The following is an 18,612-nucleotide window of genomic DNA, read 5'->3' on the forward strand; positions in this document are numbered from 1 at the left end:
TTTTTACTTGGACAAGAAGATGGGAGAAGACCTTATAAATGTTTGGTCAGTAACAGCGCATTCCCTTGTAGCAGTTTCGATTGGTATTATTATTATTTATATGCATATACATATTTTTTAAGTCTTGTTTGTATAATTAAGATAAAAATTGAGGAAGGAACTCCTTAAGATGCATTAAATTTGGATATTTCTCTAGAATATTCTGAAGAAGACACGTGAAAAGCAATGAAATTTGCATATCTGGGTTTTAGAACATAAATCTTGTTCACTCACACGGGCGAATTATTTCGAAGGAAGGAATGAAGATCCTCCAGAGCCATTGCTGGCGCATAGGGCGGTGAATTGACCTTCCAGTTACTGCCTCTTTTTACAGGGACAATTAACAACCCTGTCGCTCAACCTTGCTGGGGTAGGGATCGATCCCTGTGCCCCATATTGCCAAGCGGAGTATCAATCCACTGCCCTATAACAGGGTCAAGGTAAAAAGAGAATAAGAACATAAAAGATGAATAAGGTAAAAGATTTAAAAAGATAAATTTGATCAAAAGCATTGGAAACTATGGAGAAAATGTCACTAGACATAGGGGGTGAGTGTCTAGATGAGACATTTTGTTTATTATCATACCTATACTTACCCCAGTATATATCCACTGATATTCTTACCCCAATCACTTCTTTCACTTGCTCCCCCAACAATCTTGCTTCAAAGGTCTGTGAGCCTTACTGAAAACTCAAATTTTACCAGCTGAGGGGATGGTCACTGCCAGGTTTGCTACTCAACTGAAAAGGAATTCTTGGAATTTCTTAGGGAAGTCTTAATTCGGACTAACTAGCACGTATTACAGCGTGTACTCTCACGGTACTTTTCGTGGCTTAAAATTCCACGCTTGTATCGTAAAAGTGGTTCTTTTAACTTTCTACGCTTTATATTTCTACGCTTATATCGTAAAAGTGGTTGTTTTAGCTTTGACCCAAAGTAAAGCAAAAATAAAAAAGATGAACAAATGAAGTTAATAGTCCCTTTTAGATTTTAACAAAATTGATTTGACAATTTCGTCGGGTCGTACAAGGCGGAGATGGTTAACAAAAAACTACATCTCTTTTGCCAGTTTCCCTTGCCGTGTAGCAAGTGGTAGTTCTGTGGCATCTGTTCCGGCATCTGTGGTAGTAGCTGCAATAAGTGTTCTTCAGGTTAGCTCAAGTTAATTCATTTTGGTTTGCTTGTGCCTTGCAACACAAATGTGTGGCCCTTTGCCTGGCCCTTTTCTCTTTTATTATCTGCATTAGGGTCCCCTTAACCCGATGACTGTTTCACAGAATGATGAAAGTGTTACTTCGCAAGGAAAACGTGCTTTTCTATATTTTCCCTTTTTTCAGAAAGAAGAAGCTTAGCTCGCCAATTTTTAGACCTGTAATTACCTGATTGGCAAGTTTTCAACCAACGAATTTTTGGGTCGCATTCCTTAGGGGGGGGGGGGGAGTTCCCTGTAGTAAGTTTTTGTACAATATTCTCCTTGACGCAAGAATTTAAGGGTGTAAGATTCAAACTTATCAGGAAAAAAAAAAGCTTTGTTGGTCCATTTATGGGACTGAAGCTTAATTGAAGTAATTGCAGTTCATTAGGGCCTTGCAGTACAAGTTTCATTTTTCTCTTTTTTGATCATCATCAGCGTCTGTTCAATCTTCATTGCAAATATTTGCTTTATGGTAGGAAAGGGAAACCCTATTCTTGTTATTATTATCGAATAAAATGGGTCGGGGTTGTTTCCTGTTTGACAGTGGAAGTTGTTAAACCTCTGATTATTTTGAGGGGGAGGGTTGTTAATTGAATTTAGTTTTTATGCTACTACTAACCATGTGCACGGGAATTCAGTTTGAAGGGGGAGGGGGTCATAGTTTTAGGAGCCAAAAATTGGTGGACCCCCTTGAAACAGGTTTGTTGTACAACAGCGATAGTAATAAATAGTAGGATGGTGAAACTCCCCTGTTTACATGCCCAGAGGTTGTTGTCTCGTGTCGTATGTGATTAAAGCAGGGAATTTATTTTAGAAAAATAGTATAATCACATTTTATTCTCTTGCTCTCATAGTTAGTTTGATATAGACTCTCCCGTTACTACTTTAAAACCTAAACACTCGATAATTAAATCCGATCGATGTAGATCGCTTTTGACTCTCAAGTTTTCTAATCATAACGCCCCCTTAAATCAGTATCTATAATTATGTGTTTGGGTATCAGCGTTTTTGTTAAGGTCGAATTATTAATATTGCTCATGCTTTTTGCGGCTGCCGTTTGTGGATTTTACATAATTAAAAAACTCAATTTTTCAGAAGGCAGTCATCTTTTTCATATATTCTTATCCAACTAGACATATTTTCTTTCTTCTTTGAGTCGGCATTTGCATTCTTCTTTTCTGTCGGGATTCTTCTTTGCAAACAGAAGACGAAATGTCGAATGTTAATATATTTTTTTTTTTTTGGGGGGGGGGGGTTCAATTTAATCTCTTATTCAGTTCACACACCAAGAAAAAGAACTCTAAAAACACACATTAATTAAAAAGATCGACAAATTAAATTATAATAATAAGGAAATAAGTGAAAAAGGATAAAATAATAAGTGGATGGAAGTGAAAACTTAAAAAAAAAAGAACCTAAGAGGATCTTTGTCTGAGTTTTAGAATTAAAGAAGCTTTGAATGAACTTAGAAAAAAATAAACCAAAATAAATGGGAACATGTTTGTCTCGGTAACTAAAGAGTCATAGATGCATTCACACATTCTACAAGGATGGCGTGAAGGGGAGGGGGAGAGGTTGCGGGATCTTTTAGCGAAAAAATTCTGACGGTCTCATGTGCCACGATGATGTCTCTTGTCCCCAAAATCGCATAATGTTTAAGGTGGTTTTTTCATGTAGTATTCATATTTTTGGGATCATCTGTGAAATTATTTTTGTAGAAATCGTAAAGGAGATCTTAAGAAAAAGCGTAAAGGAGGCATCCGCTTAGCTTCCAGGATAGGCTGTTTTGGATGAATAGCTAATGTTATTCAAATTCGGTTTCAATACAGCCCTGGTGTCAAATGCTTATTTTATAATGTTATTTAATATAACAGAAGATAATTGTTTTCAGCCAAAATTTAAGAATACTGACTAAGATCCTAAATTCAACTTCAGCAATGACATAACTATTTGAATTGTTTCAAATAAATTGTTTTATCGAAACCTTACATAGGGTGTTTGAGAGGAAATGGGCAATTTTGCCGGGGTGATGCACTGAAATAAGAGTAATTCATTTAATGCTTGTTTTTTTTTTAACGGCAGTGAAGTAAGTCTCTCTTTGAATAATTTCGCCTTTCATATACACACCTAGTATTTATTTAAGTTTCTTATATTTAATTTTATTAATTTGCAGGCTATTTTATTTATGATTTTTTTGACATGGCTTGGAACAACAGGAAACGAAGTTCATATGAGTTAATGATTCATCATACTCTAGTAAGTCTTTATCTTAACATGACTTATTATTGTTCAGTTGAGTAAAGTTTAATATTAAATACAAATTAATGTAAGGAAAATACTAGGAAGTCGTTGTTGGTATGAGAATTGACCCCACGAACCTTTGGTACCTACAACAACAACAGGAAACGAAGTTCATATGAGTTAATGATTAATCATACTCTAGTAAGTCTTTATCTTAACATGACTTATTATTGTTCAGTTGAGTAAAGTTTAATATTAAATACAAATTAATGTAAGGAAAATACTAGGAAGTCGTTGTTGGTATGAGAATTGACCCCACGAACCTTTAGTACCTGGCTAAAAACTTTCCGCGTAGGCCTTCCGGCATACGAGGTAATTCTTTCCCATAATTTTTTTTTTCAATATGATACTAAGGAGCAATTGCTGGCACATACAGTATCAAATCGATGTTTCTGTTGTTGGGTCTCTTTACAGGGAGATGTAGGAAGCCGGTCACCCAACCTTGCCACATCCGGGATTCATCCCTGGGCCCCTCTATTGCCAATTAGAGCATCAATCTGCTGTGCAACCACAGAGCACACATAAAACACAATAACATCAAATAACAACCCTGATCTAAGAAACAAAATATGAAGAAAAAAAAACTAAAAATACAAATTAGGATAATTTTCAACCATTGAATAAAATGAAAAAAAGATCAAACATTTTGTTAAAGACTTTCACTAAGCTGACATCAATTTTATATGTATGTATTAACTTAGACTTTTGTTCCTTCAGTGCCTCCAAAGGCATACATGGTGTCAGTGAGTAGCCTACGATCTTTCCTCAAGTAGGCTGTTGCGTAGACGTCTTCCTCCTTTTAGATGAGACTCGTCTGGAGGGTTCTTCTTCACGTTCATACGCCCTATGTTGTGTGTTTTTTTTGGTCTTCGCCATTGACGGTTGCCTTTCCTTGGCCATTAGAGGAGCATCTTAGGAAATCTCTGATCTGCTATACAGAGGACATTTTTATTTATTTATTTTGTTTTTCACCCACACGATACATAACGTAAATATGGTGGAGTAAGAATAAATATAAAAAAAAAAAACACAAAGAGAAAAACGAATACACACACAAAATCAACGAAAAAAAAACGGATAAGACGGTGGTGAGGGGATAGGCGCGCAGAAGCTGTACTGGGGAGTTTTCTGTGAAGAATCTCCAACTTTAAAAATATATCAGGAACTGAAAATTGTCTGACAAGAGTCCGGTTTTTTGTCCAAGGTGGAAGATGCAGAAGAAATTTGCAAAATTTGAAATAATTTATCCGAATTCTTTTTAAATTACCATTATTAAGAAGTGGGAAAGGATCTGAAGCATAAAGGACAGAATGATCACAAAAAGTAGAATAAAGTTTTGCCAGCCCACGTCTATTATATTTCCCTCTGTTTGCAACAATTTTTGCATAACCAATCTGAATCTTTTTGCTTATATCACAAACAGTACGCTGACGTAAGCTTGAAAGATTGTTAGTAATAGAGATACCAAGGCAACGAATACAATCAACAAGAGGATACAACATACATCAACAAGAGGATAGTGAAGTTATTACAGTGAAGGGCAGTTGCAGTAGTACAGTTATAGGGAAGAAACTAACATTTATCGATATTAAGTGAAAGGCCAATGTCAGAGAAGGCATCAGAAACTATAGAGACCATTTTTGGAACGGCTAATCAGAAGCAAGTCGTCAGCATACGCAAGATAAGAAACATCCGCAAGACCAGAAAGCCATATACCTGAAATCTTAGCCAGCATACTAAAAATACAAATCTTAAAAAGCGTAGGGGACAGAACACCACCCTGCCTAACTCCTCTTCGTATTCTTATGTGTCTGGCGCATATCTTAATTGAAGAAAAGAGTTTGAATACCAAAACCTAAGAAGCATTATAACAGAGAGATTGACCCCAGAATTATACAAGGAAAAAGGAGCTGACTATGGACCACACTATCAAACGCTTTCGAAAAATCCAAAGCACAAATATAAAAACCATTTCCCTTGGAAGAATTATCAGCCAGTAGAGAAGACAGAATCTTATGCGCATGCTGACAACCCACCCCATATCGAAAACCAAATTATTTCTCACCCTCAATAATGTTTTTAGTCAAAAAAGGTAGAAGGATATACTCAAAAATCTTACTAATATTACAAGATTCAGTAATAGGACGAAACAGTGCCACACAGAAAATTCTCAGGTACGTATGAAGTACATAGTCACATTTGAAACAGAAGCTGAAAGTGAGGTATAAGAGGGGTGCATTCAATCGGCATATGCATCTTAGAAATACCGTCCTTATCTATTGAATCGTATTTTAAACTTTTCACAGCATTAATTACGGAAGAAAAATATATGGGCACTATATGGCGTTGCGAAAGCGCTGTACTAAAGGGGGGCGGGTAAGAAGGCGAGTATATACAGAATGCACTGAATAGTTAACCACTGAAAAAATCGAAGAATAATGTTTATACCAAGCTGAAGGTGGAAGGCAATTACTTGTCATAGTTTCATCATTTAACTTGTCAGAATTGATCACTTTTCTCCAATCCTTCCTACTCACAGGGAAGTCCATACCGCGGTAACGTGTCGACGTTTATATTTGGTTTTAGTTTTCCGTTTGAGATCAGCGAAACACCCAGAACTTGGCCGACTACATTCATTCCATATCTGGAGCCATAGTTTCGCTTTATTTTGTATCGACTTTAAACAAAGGTACATTGACCAGATAGGTTTTTGTGTTCTTTTACGAATACGTTGCCGAGGTACAGCAGCTTCTTCTGCCCTTTTCATATACATCACAAGTTGGTTATAATAACAGTCAATATCGGCTTTACCATTCGTAGGTAATGATGTCTGGTTGGCATGTGTGAGTACGGATTCGTCGTTGCTCACATGGTTTCTCCTGCTGATCCTTAGGACCCGGTGAAGACAGTTATTTTTAAAGGCAGTAGCTTGAGGCATTCCATAGAGTAACTCAGACACCTAAAACATTCTTTCGCAACAGTCTGAGTTTCAGCTTCTATGAGTACACTGTGTATTTCGAGACTGGTAGAATTCTCTGAAATGCTGCGTTGCATAGGGTTATTTTGTTGCGTAATTCTTTTTCAGAGTCGCCACTGGAAGTTACTTTGGAAGTACTCCAAGTCTATCGCCTGATCGTTGTCTTCATCTCCAAGTTGGATTCCCATGGGTGAACATAGCTTTATTCTTTGAACAGTTATGTGTAATCCGAACTGTTTAGCTTTCTTCATGACTTTCTTCAAGAATTACTGAAGCTTTTAACACCGCATTTTGTCTCCTCATACATGGCAACCATTAGACAGACTGGTTGCTCAGGAATGCCGTAGAACCGTAAGACTCCAGAGGGTTTGACGATCCACTGATTTAAACGCTTTCTTGAAGTCCACGATGGGTATGTACTAGCGTTGTTTCCATTCATTAGATGTCTCCAGCATCGTGTGTAGAGTAAAGATAAGGTCGTGTACGATCGTTTTGGCCAGAATCCATGTTGTTCTTCACGCAAGTGGGGTCAAAGGCAGTTTATATATATATATCTATATATATATATATATATAATATATATATATATATATATATATATATATATATATATATATATCATATAATGTGTGCGTGTGTGTGTGTGCATATATGTATAGTATAAATGAAAATCATAACACAAAACCTTTTGAAGTAACTTATACGGAAGCAAAAGAGTGGGTGAACAAGTAGGCGGTACTTGTGTATTATAAGACACTCACTCAACTGCTTCATTTAAATATAACCTGTTTCTTTGACGCTCAATCCTGATGAAATGTTACAAAATATGATGAAAATATAATACTTTAGAAACAAATGTGGGCTATATATTTGCACGTTAGGGGGGTGGGGATAAAGTATAGCGGTCTGCGTGCAAAATGTATCAGGTACAATTATCCTGCATGTTATGAAGTAAGAATTGTTTTCTAACTTCAAACTGTCCAAATACTTTACCCCCACCCCTGTAATGTGCAAATATAAAGCCCAGGGTATATATTTTCCATCTATTCTGTCATTTGTCTTTGTCTTGTCTCATGCTAATCTGAAAGAAACTAACAAAGAAACCGGTTTGTTCTCAAGTTTTGGAGTGCGTAATCTTGAGCGAGTGGCGTATAATACACAAGTAACAAGTAGATGACAAATGAAGAACCATTCAAGGATTGGCCTTATATTTTTCTTTATTTTTTTTCATTCTTTTTTTGTGCATTAAAATAAATAAATTTTAAAGAGAAACACAAAGATTTTCTGACCAAAAAAAAAAAAAAAAAAAAAAAAAAATGAGAGAAAAGTCAAGCGAGAAAATAAAAGATAGGCAGAAAAAGGGATACGAGGCCACCCCCATGCGATTACAGCAATCAAATTAAGGCTAAACCCACCAGTCATTCTCACATCTTTATAAAGAATAATCAATTAAAAAATGTGCCCAAAAATTTATAGCACTAAATAGTGATTAACTGTTCAGTATTAATAGTAATTAAAATCATTCAAAACTGTCGATCCTGGAGTTATTTACCCATCCTTCATTTCCATTTCACTGATAATTTTTTTAAATAGTTTTACAAGAAATTTTGGAATTTTCTTGGAAATTTTGTATTCTTATAAATAAGCCCCCATGGCACCCTATTAAGTTTCTACATCCTTATAAAGAATAATCTTCAAGACACACCTTGTCACTGAAGTATAATTCATTAAAGTAGGGTTCTGCTCAACTAGGGTTTTCATTGAAAAAATAAACTTTAAAATTGTTTTAAATGAACCTGAAAGGTTTATCTAAAGAAAAAAGTATTTTTGTGGTTGAAATGAAAGACCATGGCGGTGTATCTTACCAGTAAATTCTAGTTATGCGATAACACTGTTTGTTCTACTTCTTATCTTTTTTTATTTTTCACTAAATTATAGTGAAACGGCAGAAAGTTTTTCGAGGGGAATCCCTTTCAATAAATATGATGCAATGTCTTGGTTACTTCCAATTTAGATATTGTTGAATTTTTTTTTTAATTCTACAGAGAAATTGTATTCAGATAGCGACTTGATCAATAAAAAGACATACATAAAAAAGGGAAAGAAAGAAACTGATTTCTTCCCTATCTCATGGGCAAAATTTTGACCTAAAATATACTCATTTCTGCTTTTAACTTTCAGCCTTTAGGGAAGATTTCCGGATTTCTCTATTAGCTGACCTAGGAGAACGACATTTTTTGGCCACAAAAAGCTCCATATTGTTAAATGTTACTCACGGAAAATCTTACACGACCTAGCTTTCCTAGTATAATTTCACCGACATTCGGAGCCTGGTAACGCAAGCTAAACGAGAGACCGGTTAGTCCTTAGATGAAATGGTTACGTTTAGAGACCTTTCCCATCCCACCTCCATAGCAGCGGTTGGATTATTTACGGATAGTCAAATGCATTGCTAGAATACTAGGTTTACTTTATATTTACATGATTGAGAAATGACGGTTCTTTTTTGAAGACGTGCAAGTGACAAGAATCCATAAATCCACGTTCCCGCCTCTGAATTTGTTGGTTAGTAGCTAGACTTGTATCCTTTTACTTCCAGGCCTGAGCCTTGTAATATCAATGAAAGATGCCTTTTTTATGTTTCATTGGAACAATAAAAAATATACAAATTTGCTTCCCCTAGATTTTGAAACCCCCCCCCCCCCCCATCGAAAATTTTGGGAATTGAAGCCACTGTACAAAGTTACCTCAGGGGTTTAAGATCACTTGATCAGATTTTGCTGTAAAAATAAAATTACCCTCTCAAGGATTGTTCAAGGATTACCATAGATATTTGAAAGACCCTTATTCCCTTCATACTTACCAAGAAAGTTGTCTGGTGACCCTTGAGGATGGGCCTTTTGTGCAAATGTGTGTATATTTGCTTATTGCTAATTCAACGCTTCCACATAATATTATATAGCAATATATTCTGTGATTTCTGAGTCGCATTATATCAGAACAAAATGAACAAGCCGAGATTTGTGTTTTTGGCCCATTTCTGATTAATCTCGATTTTTCGTATAAGCTCTCTCGTCGTTGAAGAGCCGGAATTAAAGCTAAACTAGCGTTATTAGAAAACTGAAGACGAAAAACAAATAGCGAAGTCCAGAAAATAAAATCCGGCTATTAAAAGACAATAAACACCCAAACAAAGATTACATATCTTTATCGTAAATCAGGTAAAAGCTAAGATCAAGATAAAAATTTATGACTATTTCATTATTAGATATCGTACATCAGTTTGTAAATTTTTCCAATAAAAAGGGTTATGCTTTTCCTTGCAAGGAAAAGTCTAAACTTACCAAAATTTGTTGAAAGGATTCTTTTATCTTAGACGCAATCTAAAGCAGAAGTATAAAAAGACGGTAAAGCAAAGCAAAATTCGAAGGAATAAAAGAAAAGGTTGAATGAAAGATATGTCCACTGTTCCTTTTTGGCAAAAGTGATCTTTTGTCTGAGGCCAAATGCCAAATCTAAAGCCAAGAGAAAAAAAAAATGTCCGCTGATCCTTTTTGGGAAAAGTGATTCTTCTACCTGAGGCTAAATGCCAAATCTAAAGCAAATAAAAAGTAAGACAAAGCCAAGTAATCTAGGAAACATAAAAAAGGAAGTTAAAGCGAAAAAAAAAAAAACAAAAAAAACAGGTGTCTACTTTTTCATTGTGGCAAAAGTGATCTTATTATCTTAAGCCCAATCCAAAAAAAACCCCAGATATTACAGCTTTCAATTAAAAGCTAAGATTTGTGAATGACGTGTGTTTTTTCTTTATTTTAGCTTTGGGCTTTAACTAACATTTCTAACAGCGGAATAGTTGTTTGACAAGTTTGTATCAATATTAATCTGTTTCTATTGATGCATACTAATACTATGTATATTTCTATATTTTGATAGATTCATTTAATAAGAACAATGCTGTTACAAGATTCCATCTTCCGTATTTAAAAAAATAAGGCCTCGAATCTTAATTCTGATATACCAATCACAAATTTTAATGCTTGAAAGTTGAACATTCTTCAACTCAAGTAATTTTGCGCAAATTTCTTCTTTTTTTCCTAAGTTTTAACAGAAATACCGACTATATTAGTCTATTTTAAGCAGTTTCTTTTCTGGTTCATTAACTTGGCAATTTTTTTATCATGTTGGCAACTCTGTGCAATATTTTAGCTATATATTTGTATTTTAGGTAATATCTTGTTTTGGATTAGCTGTAATGGAGCGAAGATACATTGGCTATAGCGTTGTTGCTCTTCTGGTTGAAGTAAATAGCATTTTTCTTCATACAAGACAATTAATGTTGATTCAAGGTTTCAGCAAAGATGAGTTTATCTACAGGCTAAATAGCTTAATGAATATTGGTAAGCCATCTGAGTTTTAAAAATTATATTAGGTATGTTTCTTAATCGCACAGGGAATCTGTAATCCTAAATAAGCTGAAGCACACATTCCTCGGATCTGTCATGTGGCTTCTTTTTTTTTGCCTTCATTCAAAAAGATATTAATCCTTTTGTCCTACTATATGGTTGTTTTCTAGTTGAATCTGTAGACTATAGTGTCTATTCATGAGAAGGCCAAGCTAGTTGTCAAGGTTTCAAATTTATCCACCATTAAACCGCTCTTAATAGCTATGTTAAGTTTGTGTCTGTGCATTTTCATCTTTTATTTTTGCACGGCTACAGCCTCCCATTTCTACACTTGACAGCTCATCATGTAACTTGCGTTGATCTAACAGCTTAAGAGCCCGTACCACGCCGTGCTTTTGGTTTATTTTAACCCCCTGATGAGTTATTCATGAGTATAGCTTGCGCTTATAGCTGTGGTATGGGGCTGTCATTCCTTTGGAAACTTCAAACGTCTGGCGGTTGATTTTTTGAAGGTTAATTTTAGTGTGTAAATTGGGTCATATCTACTTTTTTATGTTTTTTTTGTGCCGGGTCCGTGTTGTCCTGCATTGCCTAATTATTCATCTTCATCTTATTTCTGTTATTTCTCTCTCTCTCTCTCTCTCTTCTTGGTCTTTTTATGTCTCTTATTTTTCTTTTCTCTTTTTTATCAGTGTTTTAAATATTGTGTTAATAGTTATTATTTTTGTTGTTGAAAAATATTTACTAAATCAACCCTCCCTTACTTGGTGTATTTTCTGTTAAGTGAATCTTCTTTAATAAAAAAAGTTACTTTGCTGTCCAAATCGCTGTCAATAGACCATAATAATTGCGATTTTTCAATAAGCACATGAGGTAGGGCTCATGGAAGCCGACAAATAGAAGCTTAAGGAATTCCTGAACAGAGTCATGAAGAAAGCTGAACAGTTAGGATTTCACACCAACAGCCAATAATCTAAAGCCATATTAATTAGATGTTCGCCCGTAGGAATCCAACTAGGAGTGACGACATTGAGCAGATGACAAATCTTAGGAATCACAGTAACTTCTAGTGACGATTCTGAAAAGGAAATACGCGTCAGAGCGATCCCATCCAACGCATTAGACCACTGACTCATGTAGTCTAGAAATCCACGGTATACTTCTTCGAGAACAATTGCTTCCGCTGGCTGCTAAGGATTAGCGGGACAGACCGTGTCAACAATGATAGCACACCTTGGACATACCCTTGCATACCAGATCACAGACTTCCAAAAATGTGGCTCCACTGGTAAGCAGGAGACACCTTTTACTGAGGAAGTCCAAAGAACACGCCCAGCGGGACATACGAACGTGACAGAAGGGTCCTCAAGAACGAGTCACATTCCTGAATGGTAGGATATATACGCAGCAGCTCTTTTGAGAATTGGAGGATACTCATTGTTGCACTGTGTGTTTCTAGAGACGCTGGATGAAGTTCTAATCTAGCGAATCAATAAGCCATTGCAATTAATTGCAATATTCTCCATTCAGGTTCAGGTTCCTAATAGAGAATATGAACTGAACATGGGGTATGTTCCATTCAGATTTAAATGCCATATTGCGATCCTTATTTCATTTCCACCTGATGCCTTCATAATGGCGAATATTTGGTTTGTTTCTGTCTCAAATCAGTGTTGAAAAATTCGTTTCTTTGACTAGCAAAGCTTTCAGTTTATGCCTCGTGAAAAACATACTATTGGTGTTGTTTATACTGCGTCATTTATTAATATATACAAGGAAAAGGATTGGTTCTTGAATAAGACTTCGAGGAGATCCGGCTTTCAACCCAAATCGTAATAAATCATATAATCCATGTGCTTTGTGCTTCTTTGGCAGGCCTCTATGCCCGAAATCTATTGGCAGCCTTTGAAATTTTGAAAAGCATTATAGATGCGTCATTTTAAAGAAGTTCCTTCATTGTTCAGATATAGAACTTTATTAGGAAGACTTCAGAAAATTCTGCTTCTTTAAAGACTTACCGGACGGATATATTATAACGTTCCTTAGTCACTTTTGTACGAAAAAAAATTGTCATCTGTTAGAGCTTTTATTTTTTTAGTAAGGTTCGAGGCACTAGTACCAATGATGATGTATTCCAGGTAATAGGAATAATATTTTCTTCTATTTGATCGACTCCGTTTAAAAGAGTTTAAATATGACCATCTAAGGTTCACTTATAAAGGAGACCCGAGACAGTCAATCATTTTGATCAAAAGCTTCCGTCAATCGATTGATTCAAGCATGATTCACCGTCTAGGAACCTGTTTGACGCTTGAGTCAAGCGTTGACGGTGATTGATAGAAAGCTTAAATGACTCAAGCGGTTGACGAGGGTGATTGACCGTCTAGACTAGTTTTGTTCAAGTATTGCGTCAGTCACAAGCCAACTGCAGGATTTTAAGAGTTATCCCGGGATCACCCTGACTTATGACTTATGAAAGTAGAGACTATTATAACCGAAGTAAGAAAAGTGTGGCTTTTGAAGGATTTTGCTGGCGGTAAAGACATTGAAACCAGATTATACTGTTTCTGAACTAAAAAAGAATATTAATGTAAAGAACAAATTTCAACCACGAGTTTAAGGCGTTCGAGCAGAAAAAGAAGTTGTAAACCAACGACGTTTCTTATTTTCTGTTTATTTTCGCTTGACTGCAACCAAAGTACATGCAGAAGATGCCAAATCAGTATTAGACTGCATTTCAAACCGGTAGACACTTCACTACCCGACTCTGAACTAAAGCTAAAAATTTGGCCGTGAATTAAAATTAAACCTGATATTAGTTTTGGTCAAGATTGAAGGGTTAATTGAAGGGTCGATTGAAGCACACGTCAATCGATTGACGAACGCTTTTGATCAAAATGATTGACCGTCTTGGGTCTCCTTTCGGAGGGTGGAATTTTTAACATGACAACTGACTGAACGTGAAGGTTTTTTAAATTCCATATCAAAATTGATTGCCAATTATAGCAAGAACCCAGCAAGGCTATTTCTACTGAAGGACCTTAGAATTTGTAGAGAGTCTACCTATGCACAGATTTTAGAGGATTTGCACCCTTGAAATGTGACGGATAGCAAGAAGCTATAAAACTTGCTTTTAACAGGTGTCAAAATTCATTTCGGTAGCTGTATTGCACGTCATCCGACGAAAATTGTATATGTGTGGGAACGAATATTTGGTTTAAATTTCTAGCTATAGCTTACCGTTGCCTTTCTCTAGCCAGCAGAATCGTATTTAAGATTAATGAAAAAATCCTATTTATGTATTGGTAAAATCGTTCTTTTTGTGTTTTTTTTTTTGGTCAGATAGGCCTAAAAGCCTTTAAAGTAAATTAGATAAAGATCAGATAATTTCATTTTTGAACTGGTATACAAGCCTGAATTGGCTTGCTTCTTCTTGTCTTTATCATTTTGATGAGCTTTACTATTTCCTTTTAGTGGATGAACTATTTTAACCTACACAGAAAACACTCTAGAAATTTGAGTCGTTTGCACAGGTAGTGGGCCAGAAAAGTAAGTGGTGGGTGCAAATTTTATATAGCTGAAACTTTTAGTTCTTGTTCTGTGTTTAAGATTGTCTTTTGAAATACTAGTTATTTATTTTTTTTTTTCAACTCATAAATATTTCTATTTTTAGTTTTCTTAAACTTCTTGACTCTCTTTATGTACTTCTCTAATCTCATATTTATATTTGTTCACTCTATTTTGTTAATTCTTTTTATGTTTTTTTGTCAGGTACATTCCTAGTCTTCAGGATATTGACATTGGGTTGGATGACAAGATGGCTGGTGATCCACAGGGATGAAATACCAACTCTTGCTTACACGGTTGGTAGCATTGGTGAGCCTTTCTGTTTCATATCTAGGTTTCTATTTTATCCTTGTTTTATCATTAAAGTTTTGCATCTTTTGGGCCTTCTTTTGGAGGAAGTGATTGTCGGAATCTTCGGTCCTTGTTTTTAGAAATAATCGTCCTTTCTTTTTCTTTTTCTCTGGTTCTCTTAATTATCTCCTTTCTTTTGCGTGGTAATCCGTAATTTTCTCTTGATAATAGTAACGGCATTTTTTCCTTGACTGCGGAGACAGTTAAACTCACGGATTATAACTGCGCAATCACAAGGGTGACTCACTCTGGTTAAAAATATATTTTTGGACAGCAATTCTGGTCGACATGGACGGGGAGGGAAAAGGGGAATAAGTTAATTCATTTGAGCTTGACGTTGCACTTGGTGAGGGTTTTGGATTGGCTGGAGTCGACAAGCTGCATCCAGGTGACTTTGCTGGTTCAGGGACAAGGAGACATTTGTTTTTTTTTTTTAATTCTTGTAATAAGTTCAAAGTGAAAAGTAAGCTTTCTTTTATTTTATACCTTTGACTTATTTGATTAGCCTAGGTAGGGTCTGAAGCCTAGATAGAGGCTGAAATTAGATTAGCTTGTTATAGGAAGAGAATCCTATGCTAAGCAAGAGATCTTTTCCCGAGGGAAAGAAAGAGAATTGGGGAGTTTAATGCTTATGGTGCCTGGGGCCAAGTACTGTGGACCTTTTTTTACCACGGGGAAAGTACACTTGTCAGAACTCTGACGGTTTTTATGCAAACCGCCTGAGACAGGACACTTAGAAATACGCGGCGCGTAGAAGTTACCCTGATTCCTGAAATACCGTCAGGTTACTCTGGTGGCATTAGAGATTTCTCCAGTACCGTTGGAGATGTGGAGTAGAACACCCCCTTCCCCCGCCAACACTGACGCATAACTCTGGTGGGACAACCTGCTATGAAGATGGTCCATAAAGCATATGTAGCATATGATAGCACATGATACTATTTATCACATGCTCATTCCAAAGCGCTTCTTCTTGTAGTTGAAAATTGTATTGGCGGAGTCATTGACATCTCGTCAAGTCTTTTCTTCTATCGTTTGATTGCTCTTCAGTGTCAGTGCAGGTTTTCCTTTTAGCCCTACTCTGAATCATGGGGAATGATAATATTTGAATAAATAGGGAAAGGAACCTTTTATATTAGAAAGTGACATATATTTTTAATAAGGAAACCCACAATGCAGATGGTTTCAAATGGATGTGCTATGCTGCACGCACACCATTTATCAAATACTTATTCTAGTATATTTCTTCGTGTATGCAATTACAGCGTGTTGTTTAATTATGTATTTTATTTTTGTGTTTTGAAATTTTGGTGTACGGAGAGAAAGATTCACAAGGGGAGGAGGAGGTGAGTGAATATACTTTTGCAGGATTTTCATTGGCTTCTCGTGAAATCTTTTTTTTCAATGTCTTTTTTTTTGAACGCTACAGCTTGTCCTTCTAACCCTGAATTCTGAATTCTTACTGTGGTAGTATGGGTGTTTCCATTGTAGGCAAGGCACATGTGGTCGGCAACATGTGTTATATAGAATTTGGATAGAAAAATGATGGCATTACGGAAATATATAGCGGTAAAAAATGGCTCGTCAGCTCGTTTGTCCTGAATAATCAAATCAACTAAAGGTTGTAATTTTGAGGGGGATAATTTCTCTTTTCGATGTTATAGATAAAATTTTGGGAATCAATCATTATGTGGTTAAAGCAATCATTAAACTTCTATCAAATGATTCATGAATTTTCCAGTTGTTGAACACGCTGCTTTATTGCAACCATCCTAAAAAATTAAACTAACTAATTTCACCGGCGTACACCCTGTTACTTCTACTTTAATTGTTTCATACATTCTTCAAAATCCTTCTTTGTGAATGCCTCAAAGTTAAAAATATTATCTACTTTTACATAGAATTATTTAGTAACCTCAGGAACATCCCTAATGCTCATTACCTTGTACATTTAATAATAATATCTGTAGTAACCCAGACAAGAGGAATGTTTGGCTAAACCATGTCTTAAATGATTTGATTAACCCCTGCATCATCTTGCAAATTGTTCTGAAAAGTTAATAACCCGAGTAATTTTGTAAATATTTTAATATTCTTCCTCTTGAAATATTTGAAGGTTCTTAAACACTAAAATAAAGATTCTGAACCTCTATCAGCTGTAAGAGCCTTGAAGGGATATAGGATTGTTCAACAAACTACTATTATGCCATTGATTATTATATACAAGGAAAAGGTTGAATCCGGAATATTACTTTGTGGAACCCCAGCCTTCAATCATAAATGATAAGTGATCACGTAATCCGTATGTTTGGTGCTTCTTTAGTAGGGTTCCATGAAACCTCTCAAGGTTTCAAGACTTGAAACCTTGAAAAACCATTAGCCGTGTTTCACACCCCTGTCAACCCACTCCTTATGCTGATGCATAAGCCAGTCTAACCCATACTGTTCCCACCAGAATTCACTGTGTTGATCACCCAAAATCTCGTATCATGTCAGTTCCTATTAAGTGGTTGTATTATAAATGCTTCGTGCACTCTCTGAGCGCAGGAGAGAAGAGTTAAAGGTTATATATATATATATATATATATATATATATATATATATATATATATATATATATATATATATATATATATATATATATATATATATATATATATATATATAATGAAAAGAGAAATCACCAATCCAACAGCACAAACACATAAAAAAAACGACAGGAGGAGAAGACTGTTTCCCTACATTAGTGATTAATATAGATCAGCACTTGAATGGGGCCTTAACCCTACTCATCCATACAATCACATAGGTCAAACAGCATAGCCATACACAATCAACCATAAAGAATAATCCATGGACAGGCAGTCATGTCGTCAGTAAGTATAAGTCGTCATTAACCAAACATAAAAAAAGACAAATAATTCAGAGGCAACAACCCAACACAAGGGCTCATCAGGAGAATACACACTTGCCTATAGGGTTTTGGCACTTTAATATATATATATATATTAAAGCAGAAAGGTGAAACCGTGTACCGGGAGAAAAAATTACATAAATAATTCATACACAATCAAACAACATAATATCATGATCCCGAAGCAAAAAAACAAACCAAAACAATAAACGATTATTTCCAATATTAAATAAATCAATTTCAATCTATTTCAAAGGTATACCTACCACAAAACCCCACACGCAGCACGGCCTTAAATTGATTGATGGGCAATTCTTTGATACTTGGAACACGCTTATTCCATAGCTTAGCCCCTCTATAAATAATTGAAAAAGCAGTCCTACTTGAAACTAGGCGAGGAACCTCAATATCTCCACTTGTTCGAGTTCTGTGATCATGAATATTAGATCTATCCCGAAAAATTCCTGTAAAACATTCTGGAACGCACCCATAATGGTACTTATACATAAAAACCAGTGTATAAAAATCACGCAATCCGGCTTACTGTACATTGTATATATTTATCTTACTGTACATATATATTTATCTTACTGTACATATATTTATCTTACTGTACATTGACCTGACCGAATCCCGGTTCCCTATTCCACAAACTGGTCTAATGGCATTATTCTGCAGTACGCGGATTGGGCGAAGTATTGAGGGGAATGTCCCAAGCCATACAGACGAGCAATACAAAATATACGGATGAATCAGAGAAAAATATAATAACCGTATAACATTTGAAGGAAGTAAATATTTAAATTTACGGACAACCCCTAAATTCCGCGATGATATTCTACTTATAGCTTTTACATGGCACTT

The 18,612-nt window shown here is 35.6% G+C and overlaps 1 protein-coding gene across 1 annotated transcript in view; it reads left to right on the forward strand.

Annotated features, from left to right (window-relative positions):
- Nucleotides 1-18,612, forward strand: part of LOC136026067 (TLC domain-containing protein 2-like) — a gene marked incomplete at its 5' end in the record, with an annotated part of 27,418 nt that continues 8,806 nt past the window's right edge. Inside the window, 4 exon segments of the mRNA XM_065702259.1 lie at nucleotides 1-83; nucleotides 3,409-3,491; nucleotides 10,739-10,910; nucleotides 14,688-14,792. Coding sequence (XP_065558331.1) covers nucleotides 1-83; nucleotides 3,409-3,491; nucleotides 10,739-10,910; nucleotides 14,688-14,792 — 443 coding nt within the window.

The sequence above is a fragment of the Artemia franciscana genome, chromosome 4 (genome assembly GCF_032884065.1).
Source record: "Artemia franciscana chromosome 4, ASM3288406v1, whole genome shotgun sequence".
Lineage (NCBI taxonomy): Eukaryota > Metazoa > Arthropoda > Branchiopoda > Anostraca > Artemiidae > Artemia > Artemia franciscana.